The following is a 12,976-nucleotide window of genomic DNA, read 5'->3' on the forward strand; positions in this document are numbered from 1 at the left end:
GGGGAAATCCATAGATGTTAACTTCACTTCTGAACATTCATTCATGGATTTGAGCTATGCCACCGCTTGCAACGTATTCACACACAGATGAGTAGACATCATATACCTCTGTAAATAAATACAATTGAAATTTATATCTTGCACACTTTAATGCACTTTGAATGGAACATATACATTCGTTTTGAACTAGAATCATGGTGGAATATCCGGTGATGTCCACTTCGCAGGGCACTTATGGTAAAATAGAAAAAACATTGTACATGATAAAAGATACACAGATGCAGGGGGAGGTGTAGTGAATCTCTAAAAATTCAATGGACAACCTTACTGCTACGGGGTCCTCTCCTTAGGGGCAGGGCCTTAGTCGACCGCCTGTACTACCTGTTGGATGGGTCGGCACTGCTTGTATACATTATATATAATATAACTATTATATAATAACATAATGTTGCTTTTTGCATCAATGTACAGTATGTCTGCAATAATACATTGCATAAAGTTCAGTATTTTTTATCAGTACATACTTTAGATGCCTCCCTCCATCTTCATCTGCTGGTGCCATTCGCTTTGTCTAAACTAAAACTGTTGATTGCCTTGTTACATTTATGATTGACAATTTATCAATTCATTTTAATGTATTCAATGAATGTTTATTAACATCTATTGCTATTAATATTAACCCAATAATAGCGGGGTCAGTTAACATTTTTTTAAGTGGGCCGCGCAAACATATGTGTGTGGTTGTGTGGGCCGCGAGTTGAAAAAGGTTGGGAACCACTGCTGTAGAGTAAGCATTAACAATTGCAATGTACTAAATTGACTATATTAAAGATTAATATTTCCCCATTAAATTTTTCAATAGGTTCAAGTTCATTATGATTTTTTACTAATTTAATTCCATCATAAAAGTTTTGACAATGTAAAAAAAAGTTACTTTTAAGCATTTGTAAATAGTTTGTAAAACTTTTACAAAACTTTTTACATTTAAAATCAGCTTGCTTCATGAGCTCCATGTTTTCCCTCAAGAGTTTAAGTTTGATCTAAGAACTCACTAAAATGATGACATTCCACTTGTTCATTAGAATATTAAGTATTCAAAATTGGACCTAACATCATTAAAATGTTCGACATCTTCATGATCCATATCCAATTTACTCAAATCTTCGTCACATTCTCAAGAAATCATACACATTTTCTGCGCGCACTTTTGATACTTCTGACGAATGAAGTGGCTACACTCTGAAGCGATGAATGAACGGCGATCGACTGATTCATAAGAGTCAAATGTTTTCAACGAGTCAATTCGACCTGTTCACAGAAGTCGTCTGAATGATTCATTCACGAATTGGACTATATTGAAAACTCGGTTAACTAGTTTTGATATATTTTTATGGTAAAGTAATGAGTTAAATAAAATAAAAAAAGATTAATTTATATTACATGTAAGAATTATTGTTCTGCAATAAAAAAGGGAGAAAAAAAGGCATTGTACAGCAGGGCATCAAAGATGAATAAACAGACAGACATACAATCGTTTATTTTAATTCTGTGACACAATTTCACGCTAGCCAAGTCATTTCAACTCACTCAACATTGACTTGGAGTACTATTATTATTTACAGTTATCTGAATTATTTACAGTTGAGTCTCTCAGCCCATAAAACATTTCAGCTACTAAGAATGAACTAAACACATATTTAACATTCTGCAACAGCAATATAACATAAATAATTAACAGTATCAGCAATTAACATTTTCACATACTCATAAAGCTTGTACAAAATGCCATGTCTAGCTGCTAGCTCAAAAGTATATATGCCATTTACATGTGATTGTCCAATAAGAACAACTAAATTCCCAGTCTTTGATGCACACTTCTGTATCAAGGAAGCTATAAAAACAAGAAAATGATTAAAAACAACTAATCAAAGAGAGTTTACATAAAGGCAATTTAAATTTACAAACCTTCTGCCCATCTATTCTTGGTTCTGAAAAGCTGTTAACTATTTGATTTTGTTTCGTTAATGTCGGCGAAATCTTTCCACATTGTGAAAAAAAAAACGACAACAAAAAAAGCTTTTTCCGCTACATCTGGACATCATGAACAAAAGAATAAAATCACTTGTATTTCACATTTTGACACTATTGTCTTCAGCACAGCAGACAGATGTTGCACAGAGAAACTAACCAACCTGAAGGAATAACAATAATTCCAAAAGATGCAGTTTATTCACAGAAAATGTTACAAAGTATTTGTGCATATCATATTAATATAACATCTTAAGTTTAGACCTACTCTGCTTCAAACAGGCCAGACAGCTGAAAATCATTGTGTTATTAAGTGAATCCTCAGGACACTGGCATAAAACTGGCAATAAATGCTACATAATGCTAAAAATATATGAGGTCATATAGCAGTGAGCACTGAGGGTGTGTACAGTGCAAAGTTTAGGGTTTATTAAGGCACTTATCAAACCAAAGACCAAAGCTAAAAGCAACCGGACATCCTGGGTCCACCTCATGGTTTATGCTAGTATGTTAGCTTATTGATGTATCAGAAGTTATATTCTGCTTATTATTGTATCATTAGTATATATTCTGAATGAGAAAACTAAGCGAGAAGACAGTTTTGTGCATTCCTGAGTTCACTGACTGTACCTGACCTCATGACCCGTTTCAGAAGCAAAACACTGAGCACAATAGTATCCTGCAAATTATTTTGATGGTCTCAGATGTCTGGGTTATTTCATGGCTGCTTTATTTGCCACTAGATTCCTTCTTTGCTATTTAGTTTCCTCCTCCACCGAACCCTCTTCAGCAAATACATTCCCGTCTCCAGCGCTGGTGGGGGTCGTGGGGATTTGCAGTGAGCTGTCTGATATCTGAGACAGAGTATCTGCGTCTTGATCTGAGTGCGGTTCATGGACTGGTGAGTCAGGTGCTGCAGAAGAAGAGATGGAGTGCTACATAAGAAAGAAGTGATAAATACATATTATAAATTAAATATATTATTATATTTTTTGTCAATCTAATATGTATAATTATATATGTAGATATAAATTATACAAGATATATTTTACATATATTGTATTAACACACATGTAATTATTGCATATACTTTTTTCTTCTAAATTATTATATTATTTAAATTTAAATAATTTTTTGGGAGGGTCAAATTCATATGTACCTGCGAGGAGACACTCGATCTGTTGGTCCTACCCTTAAGTTTGGACCATGTCCCTTTCATTCCGGATTTCTCTGTCAGCTCTAGCGCTGCTTTTAACAGTTTGGGCGTCTCGGCAGGAGGAGGAATGATCGGGATGGGCTCCTTTTCTTCCTCTTTCTTCTCAGCAGGCTTTTTATCCTTCATCAACATTTTCCTTAAGGGCAAACAGCAGGTTACATACTATTTGAACAAAAGCTAGGGCTGGAAATTATCTAGTGAAATATCATTAAATCATCATAGAGGAAAATGAAAGGAAAAATAGGAAATGCTTCATGGCTTGTTATTTTCCTTCCAGCAGTTGCACTCACTTTGCTTTCTTGCACAGCAGTTTCTGGGACTGTGGATAGTGCACCATGATTTCATTCAGGTCCCTTTTGGTCAAGATAAGAAGGTTAGCAAAACCACGTGCTACGACATTAGCTGTCCGCCGGTTTCCTCCGCCCACAGCAAGCAAGCTTTATTGGAGAAAAATATATTTAAGACCAAATAAGAGCAAATTTGACAGATTTGACAAAAACTAAAAATAGCAGCCCTTACCTGACCTCTCCAAACACAGCTCCTGCTTTCAGGGTCACAAAAACTGTCTTTCCATCAGGACCACCGACTACCTGGACTTCCCCTGCCTTTATGATGTACATCTCACGGCCCACTTCATCCTGTGTATATATATATATATATATATATATATATATATATATATATATATATATATATGTTTACGTGAGAAATGTATATCTCTACCATTACTGCTATAGTAATTTGTTATGTTTAATTATAATTGATTTGTCTGCACAAACACAAGTACGTCTGAAGGTCTGTTATGCAGGCTAAACATCTTTGTGCTCCTTGCCTTCTTGCAGACATAGTCTCCTGGAAGGTACACCACTGATTTGAGACTCTTCAGCATGTCAAAGATCATCTGTCTATCACAGCCCTGAGAAAGACACAATGATGCAGGGAAAAAGAGTTTTAGGTAAGGAATACAGCAAAAAAGCCAAGGCAGGTTAAATAATGAAAAAAAAGAAAAAAAAGTGGTTAACCTAAGACACTTTCAATTGTAAAAAAAAAAAAAGAGGCCTATCTATTCATCCATCCAATTGTTTATTTGTTCTTCTAATTTTTATATTTCTTCTAAAATATAATTTACATTATACATACATACATACATAAATACACACACACAAAATATATATATATATATATATATATATATATATATAGAATTTGAAGTCTTAGCACTTGCCTGGAAGAGTGGCACTTTACTAATAATGTTGTAGCTGACGTCCACTGCTATATCCAGCCTCATCTTGTCAGGTAGTTGATCTAGCAGTTCTTGTTCATCTGCATTATTTAAACCACACATTGTCCATTGTTATCTTAAGTTAACGAATGGCCATTATGGATGAATATCTTTAATGCATTTTGGCAGTGATGTGTGTTTTACAGTCTTACCCAGCATGCCTTGGGACTGCCAGGTGTAGCTGTACCAGGTTTTCACTCTGTTCTGCACATCTTTAGGGATGCGGTAGGAAGCCATGTACTTCACTGTGTTATCCACACAGGCACGATAGTTTGTCTGAGCCGCAGTCGCTGCACCAACAACATCTCTCATCTGACAACGCAAGCCTCGATCAATGATATTAAAGGGATAGTTCCCCCAAAAATCTAAATTCTGTCATTAATTACTCATGTTGTTTCAAACCCATAAGACCGCCATTCATCTTTGGAACAGAAATTAAGATATTTTTGATGAAATCCGAGAGCTTTCTGACCCTCCATAGACAGCTAAGTAACTTAAAGTTTAAGGAATAGAAAGGACATCATTAAAATTGTCCATGTGACACCAGTGTTTCAATCCTAATTTTATGAACCTATGGGAATATTTTTTGTGCACAAAGAAGACAAATATAAAGACTTTATTCAATTATTCAACAATTTTTCTCTTTCCTGTCAATGTCTGCTGCCATTAACAAGAGTATCATGATGTATGTGAGTGCATTCCTCTGCTTGTAAACAAGGAGCAGCACATCTGGGTTCAACGTCAGAATGTTGACTCCTGCATCAGCAGCACCACACACGTGTCGTGGTACTCTCGCGAATGGCGGTGGACACTGACAGGGAAGAGAAGAATTGTTGGATGAATTTGATGAACGAAGATGATTAAAGGTCTTACGGGTTTGAGAAGTCACGAGGGTAAGCAAATAGTGACAGAATTTTCATTTTTGGGTGAACTACCTCTTTAAATGGTACAGAAAACCAATCAGTTAATGCCTTTCACACCATGATAATGGCCTTACCTGACCAATCATGATGGAGAACACAAACACTCCAATAAAGTAATTGATGAGCTGAAACACAATCTCAAAAAGTGTTGTGGGTTCTGGCAGGCCACCAATGGTAAGCAAAGTCTTCACAGCAAAGTAGTAGCAGCGAAAATAACTGAAACGGACACAAAGTGATCAGATAAATATGATATAAAATCTAAACAAACTAAAAACTGAAAAAAAAATGACATTTGAAAATATTATGTTTAAAGATTAAATTTAAAAGGGGTCACATCATGGGAGAAATAGTATTTAAATGTATTTATCCTTTTTTTATCACCATGATTATGACATCAATTTCATAAACAATTACATTAGCATATGCACACAACTATGATAAACAACATTGTATTGGTGTGTCAATCTTTGCCAATCATAACAGAGGTCATTTAAATATATAATTCTTACAGCAGGAAAAACATGTAAACTGTTTTGGTGTAAAAACCTGGATTTGATGTAAATGAAAGCTAATAACAGAACTGATTCACATACTTATTGCCTTTCCCATCATAGGTCCATTCTGAGAAACCCAGACCTTCAAATGAAGAGCCCCAGTAGTACAGACAGGCATTGCAGTGGACCGCATACAGTAGGTAGGTGGTGGTTCGAATAACTCTGATAAATGAAATGAGAGAAAATGAACAATGATATAAAATGCATAAACACTTCAAATCAAATATTAAATAAATACCCAATACACAGGTTCATTGAAGCCAACAGCTAACCTGTAAACGTAAGCGTTGGTCAGTATAGATTCCAGACGCTTGTTAAACTCAAAGAAAGACATAAACTGCAAAAAGAAAGGAGACATTAAAGAATTAACAAAATTCATCACTGACTGATCTTTATAAAGCCCAGTTCTAAGGTCAGAGTAGAAGCTTGCCTTCAGGATCCTGGGCAAGCGGAGAAGTGGATTAATCCCTGTTTTGAAGTAAAAAAGCTCCAGAGGAAGCAGACTGACCACATCCAGCTGCGACACAGGAAATGAGACCCTTAGACTACAGAATGTGTCCGGCAGCTTCAAATTTAGTGAGTCTAGAAAAGTCCAAAACTTTGTATTTAATTTAACAGTAAATCGCATAAATGTCTCCTTACCTTGAATCGTACAGCTTTAATGTAATTATTTCTCATCTCTTTCTTGCTGGTCTAAAAACATATTTTTAAAACACCGGGGTAAAACAAAACATTAATTTCAGTTTACATATTCTAATATTTTGCCCTTGCCTATATTTACCACAATGTCTCCATGAAGCACAAACTGCAGTCTGGGTTGAAAGGTCAGGATGTCCAGTATATAGATGGCATCACATAAGTAATCAATCAACAGCCACACATGGATGTTATCTGGTGTTTGATATGGAAATGCCCAACGCACAGGAATCATCCACGCGTTCCAGTTAAACGCCAAAGACACGCAAAACAGCCAGAGTACGTAGATCAGATCTACAGAGAATACAGAGCAATGGAAGATTTCAGTGTTTATGTTACTCAGATGATTTATGGAAAATAATTATTGTGGTGCACCAAAATGTTTATTTTAAACCAAACAAATTTTTGGAGTTGCAATGTTTTTTAATTTTTTTCTTATATTATTATTAATGAATTAACAAATATTATGATCATTAAATAAATTTAATTAAATCACCAATGTACACCAAATATATCCCTTTATACAAAAGCATTTGTTTTTTTCTTTTCTTTTATAATTTATGAACCTAATGCCTAGATATCAAAGGCTTAAATTAATAATAAGAAAGGATTTGAAGTTCAGGAGAGAAAGGGCTTGAGATTTATGGGATTTATGGCATTAATGTTTAAGTGTGGAATGCCAAGACAGCTAAAATGTAGAAAATGATAGGCAAATCTTCAGGATTACAAAGAGAATAGAGGTCGAGCAGGAGATGGGAGGAGTGCTCACTAGTGAAGGGGTCGATGCTGGATGGAAAACGGTACTGCAGAAGCCGACTAGTCCTGGATTGAGGTTTCACTTTACACCACAGGAGCTTTGTTTTCTCCTCTTCTTTCTCACCAGGGGCTTCAGATTCCTCCTGCTCTGTTGTCTGCTCTGCAGGAGGTTCAGGAGGAGGAGCTGGAGCTTGCTTAGCTGGGGCTGTTCATAAAAGACCACATTAACCATATTTTCTTTTGTATAGTGCTTTTCACGATGCAATAAAGTCAAACAATTCTCAACATTTTTTTTTCAATCAACTAGTCCCATATTAACTATGAACTAAGTTCAAGTAATTTTTCACAGCCATTGTCTAAAATCTGTAACTTTTGTCTTAAGAACTTTAAATGTACTGTTTTGTAAACAAACTCAATAATGAGAAACAATTTGCTAGAAAAGTGTGCATCTGCTGATGTTCTTTAAACTAAATGCCACTTGGTAACTCACAGTCGGGTGGTGTTTCATCATCAGAGTTATCTGGATCAGTCAGCTTCTCTTTAACTCGCTCTGTTCTCTCTTTGAACAGCTTGACCAGCTCCTGTAACCTCTCATTTACTACAGTACCAGTTTGGCTGGCTGAAGAGGATGCTCGTTGATTTAGCCTGAAGACAGAAGATATTACAGCATTTACCACCAAAATAAATAAATTAAAAAAACAAAATCCCATATATATAAATTAAATATATATATATATATATATATATATATATATATATATATATATATATATATATATATATATATATATATATATATATATATATATATACACACATACACACACACACACACACACACACATGTTAAGAGAAAATTGTTATTCTGAATGCAATGTAAGTCGCTTTGGAGAAAAGTGTATGCTAAATGCATAATTTAAATTGAAATAAAAAAATAATTTGCTCTTGGCATTCTAAAAGCACATTATACTATATTTAGCTTATATCTATAATGTGCCCAACTTGCCTCTATCTGTAATTTGTTTTGTGCCACATTGTATAAATATAGAATATTTCAATTCCATGCATTCATGTTAATTTCACATTCTAAAAGAGTATTTAGTATTTATTAATTACCCATCATCTGCACTTGAGATGGTACTCTGGTTTCGCAAGACTTGGACTGCAGTTTCTAACTTCTCCTCTTCCTCATCATCTTGTGAGTAAAGTCTCTTGCTGTAAGAAGAGCACAAGATGACAAGTTATGATGGGGCTCTACAAGTTTAATTGGACAAGTTACATTAAATGCACTGAAAAAAAAAATCTTGTATATGATAAGGTAATGAGAAAGTCTTGCACACAAATGCACAAAATGAAGTGGAGAATATGGAGTGGATTATTTTGACAGACTTATTTAAAGCATCTTACATCTTGGTCCAAACTGTCTGTGGTTTTCTCTCTCTTCATCCAGTGCAAAATGTATGTGCAATATGTGTAAGTATGTGCGTGAGTGCATGAGATTGTGTGTACAGACAACAGAACAGAAAAGAAACAAAACTCAAATCAATATTTGTGTACCAGTTGGGCTTTTCACAGTTAACTTTCTTTATTCAATGTTTCTGCTAATTCTGCACTTCATGATGCTGAGTAGTCAGGTTTCCAGATTTTCCCACTCTACATTTGCAATCCCTGGATTAACATTATGATTTGCATATTTTTAGGAACATTGATAACATCGAATGAGTAAAGCACTTGTGACTTTAATAGTTTCCCTCAGACACTAAAACCACACATTAAGTGGAAGTTTCTGTAACACAGACTAGCGTTCGCATCAGAAACTCAGAACTGAAGGACTTCATGTAAGCACATGTTAAGTGCAGTACAAATGTCCTAAATATTTACACTTCAAGTGTGGTTACATTTACCATCGTTCGAAATTTGGTCATATGAATTCACCACATTGATCAACAGAAAGCTACTTGATTTGAAAGTGACTTCAGTGTGAGCTGTGCTTCACACATTACTTTTTTCTTTTTTTATTAATGTAACAATGGTTTCCTACATTCATTGTTTAATGAAACAAGGCAGATTTACCTTGTCCGATTAGCTTTACGGGCACCAGGGACAGTGAGGGTTTTGAGGTTGGGGTCCTGTGGGTTTATTATTGGTGCTATGGGATGAGATCTTCTTCCTACTTTCCCTCGGTCGGAGTCGACATCTTCCACATTCACGGCTGGGTGCACCCTCAGTCTGGAGCTCACTGGAGATTAGACGATGCTCAATAAAGAAACATACAAGAAACCTTGACACTGGCACCTTCAGTAGCATCCTCTTTTTGACCTACCTTAAGGTAAAATGGACCTTAGAGCTTGAGGTCAGTGGTTGGAATATAAAGAGGTCACTTTGGTCACTACAGGCACACACAACCTAGTTTTCCCTAACTCACATTTGGCATCAAGGCATAAGCAAAACATAGCACAGATTAGTCTAACAAAAAAGGCAACAATGTGGATCACCTGAGGGTCTAGCAGAGGTGGGGTCATCCTCAATGTGGAAGACAGGGTTGGAGACGCCTGACAACTGCTTGGAAGGGGTGATGGGTGGAAGACGGGGGTAAGAGGGCACATTGGGCAGGTCTAGGACAGAGCTTGGGGAAGAGGGTGAAGGGATACAAGGGGAATGGAGTGGGGACTGGTGAACAAGACGGTTCAACTCCAAATCCCTAGTCTCCTGCAATTGCTCCTTGGCCATCCTGTTCCGGCTTAAGTTTGTTGAGATGGCTCTTAATGTTAGAATATCACTCCTGGGCACACTGTGGAATGCTGGAGATCTTCTATGGAATGCTGGCTATCTTTTGTGGGATGCTGGATATTTGTTGTGGAACGCTGGAGAGTTGTTGCGGAATGTTGGAGACCTGTTGTGGAAGGATGGAAAACCGTGGAATGCTGGTCAGCCTTTGTGGAAAAATGGATACCTTTTGCGGGAGGTTGGATTATTTGTTGTGGAATTTTGGACAGCTGTTGTGGGAGGCTGGATAACTGCACGGGGAAGCTGGGAAAATGAGGAGCACTGAAAAGCGTCTGGTTTGGGAATTGTGGGGTGATTTTGGAGAATCGCTGGGAAATTCGTTGAGGGAGATGTGCCAGTTGAGAAGGAAGCGACGGCAGCTGTTGGGTGATTTGAGAGAGAGCAGGAGGCGGATTGGGCATGGAAGGCACTCTGGGCAAAGTGACATCGATGTCTTTTAAGAACTGGTTGAAGTTGTCAAGGGCCTGTGGAGCATATGGTACATGCATGAAACATCTCTTCAGAACATCACATCTGGAAGGGACTGTGGGGACAGCAGCATATTGTCAATAATATTATTCTATGTTACATGAAAGGCATCCAATATTTGATGCTCTGTTATACAGAAAATTCTGAGAATAATATCTGGAAATGCCAATTACAGTGGACCCAAAATGTATTGAATTAGATAAAATATCAAACCATGTGACAGTTATTTTAAAGAAATATAACACAAGAACACTTTTCAAGCAAAAATATTCAACAAATAAATTTGTTGGGTTAACAAAATAATAAATCTATAGAAATGCCAGAACTCAATGGTACAGATTTTTTTTCTGCTTACCCAGTTGGGCTATCAGTTCAGTTTTCTACTTTCCCTGCCAACATTTTCACAGACACAGGACTAAAAAGTATGAATTTATGATTTTATAGGCTGTTTTTTTTTTATTATAATATATATACACATTACACTTTCTGGTTGTCAGAAGTTGGGGGAACATGTCCATAGTTAACATGAACTACAGTGCAATGACATTAATAAATAAAGGTTTGTCTTAAATTTCTAAACATGTCCAAATCATTTTTAGGGCCGCTGTATGTGAGAAACAAAAATATGGAGGTAATGTATGTCAGTTGGGATGACATTCTGTGGCTTTTTAATCATGTTAGCATCAGTGTGTTTGCATGATCTATTCTGAATGACTGAGATAAACACTCACCACTGCTTTCCTCTTCAGGAGCTGTACTCTCCACCTAAAGCAAAATAAAAGAAGTAGGAGATTTTTATTTTAAACATGGTAACACAGAGAGGCAAAAATCTGCACTAGTACCAAGAAAAAGATGGTCACTGCAGCAGGGTGCTTGTGAGTACAGTGTACTTTATTCAGTCTAACTCCAGAGTGTAGACATGAATTACCGGTGAATCAGTTCGTGAAACAGAGGTGCTGGTAATGGACTGAGGTTGCTGGGTGATCGGCTCAGATTCTTCTTCAGCTTCACTGGAGTTCCTGGGATCCTCCTCCTCATGAAGCTCCTCAGGCTCAGGTTCAGATTCAGATTTAGGCTCTGGTTCTTTCTGTAGAGGTGAAGAGGACTTAAACTCCTCCACTGGGGTTTCAACAGTCACCGCAGTGTCTATAGCCTCTGCCTTGTCTTTCTGGAACAAACTCCTTAACTAAATGTGCTTGACACCTGTGGAAACACAAGACATGATGGCAGACATCCGCTATTATATAAACAACAGGCTAATCACATTAATAAGCAACTAACACATCTGTCTCTGCTATGTATAAACCTACATAACCTCAGTTTAGACTGAGATGTGCCTGTATTGATTTCCAAAAATCTCAATTTTCTTGTTAAGTTTAAACATTTCCAAAATATTATAAAACAATACGTTTTATATATACGTAAATGCGTCATAATCCTGTTATTATAACGAACATACTCTGAAATCAGACGCGGTTTCTGAGCGCATCAGGTGATGCAGTGTCCATATCCATATATTTTTGTGCCGTTTGTTTATACATTAACGCGATAGAAGTTTTATGATATGTTGACGCGATTAACTAGAAAGATAAATATGTTCATTTTGGAAGTGGAGAAACTGCGCCATTCTTTACTTGAGACGACGCAGAATACAAGCATCAGAGGCGCGATCAGTAACTATAGCAACAGCAGATGGGTCATCGCGTGCCTCTATGGGATGCGATGCGGTTGCTAGGACACGACATAATCTTTAAGCAGTGCGCCGGAAATGCATGAGCTGTAATTATGCGTGGAATTATTTTAAAAAACACAGATCTAAAAATACAGAAACCCTACTTAAATTCATTTTGTTTTGCAAACAAAGACTAAAGCACTAAAACATGTTTTCTAAAAGGAAATCATTAAAAGAAATAAAATAATAATAATAATAATAATAATAATAATAATAATAATATATATATATATATATATATATATATATATATATATATATATATATATATATATATATATATTTATTTTCTTTTTTTCTTTTTCTTTTTTCTTTTTTTTTAAAGAAATTATGATGTTAGTCTTCCCAGCATGAACTAACAAATATGCTTGTTATTCCTGATTTACTTGTTCATCAACTATCATGTTTATTATAATTCTTCATATGTCTTACTCTGCAATTTGATTCCATATGACTTCTACATCACTTTCCTCTTCCTGCAGCACTTGTAATCTGTCACACAGAAATATTAAAGTTATTAAGGTTTTGGTATTG

At 36.1% G+C, this 12,976-nt stretch overlaps 1 protein-coding gene across 4 annotated transcripts; it reads right to left on the reverse strand.

Moving 5' to 3' along the window:
- Positions 1–1,552: 1,552 nt before the first annotated feature.
- LOC113066731 (cyclic nucleotide-gated cation channel beta-1) lies at positions 1,553–12,366 on the reverse strand. 4 transcript variants are annotated; one of them, XM_026238724.1, is made up of 22 exons: positions 12,170–12,366; positions 11,639–11,913; positions 11,442–11,475; positions 9,951–10,765; positions 9,529–9,694; positions 8,863–8,895; positions 8,572–8,670; positions 7,946–8,100; positions 7,469–7,660; positions 6,785–6,993; positions 6,646–6,696; positions 6,434–6,520; positions 6,276–6,340; positions 6,043–6,165; positions 5,524–5,665; positions 4,679–4,838; positions 4,470–4,567; positions 4,077–4,160; positions 3,764–3,882; positions 3,535–3,681; positions 3,188–3,380; positions 1,553–2,963 (listed from the first exon to the last, which is right to left on the reverse strand). In XM_026238724.1, exons 4-22 carry the CDS (start codon positions 10,183–10,185, stop codon positions 2,784–2,786), a joined length of 2,538 nt encoding a protein of 845 aa, XP_026094509.1. In that variant the 5' UTR covers positions 10,186–10,765; positions 11,442–11,475; positions 11,639–11,913; positions 12,170–12,366; the 3' UTR covers positions 1,553–2,783. The 4 variants fall into 4 exon arrangements, with proteins under 4 accessions (XP_026094509.1, XP_026094510.1, XP_026094508.1 ...); XM_026238725.1 differs by lacking the exon at positions 11,442–11,475 and having other exon boundaries at positions 1,553–2,926; XM_026238723.1 differs by lacking the exon at positions 11,442–11,475.
- Positions 12,367–12,976: the final 610 nt, after the last annotated feature.

Source organism: Carassius auratus, chromosome 50 (assembly GCF_003368295.1).
Source record: "Carassius auratus strain Wakin chromosome 50, ASM336829v1, whole genome shotgun sequence".
Lineage (NCBI taxonomy): Eukaryota > Metazoa > Chordata > Actinopteri > Cypriniformes > Cyprinidae > Carassius > Carassius auratus.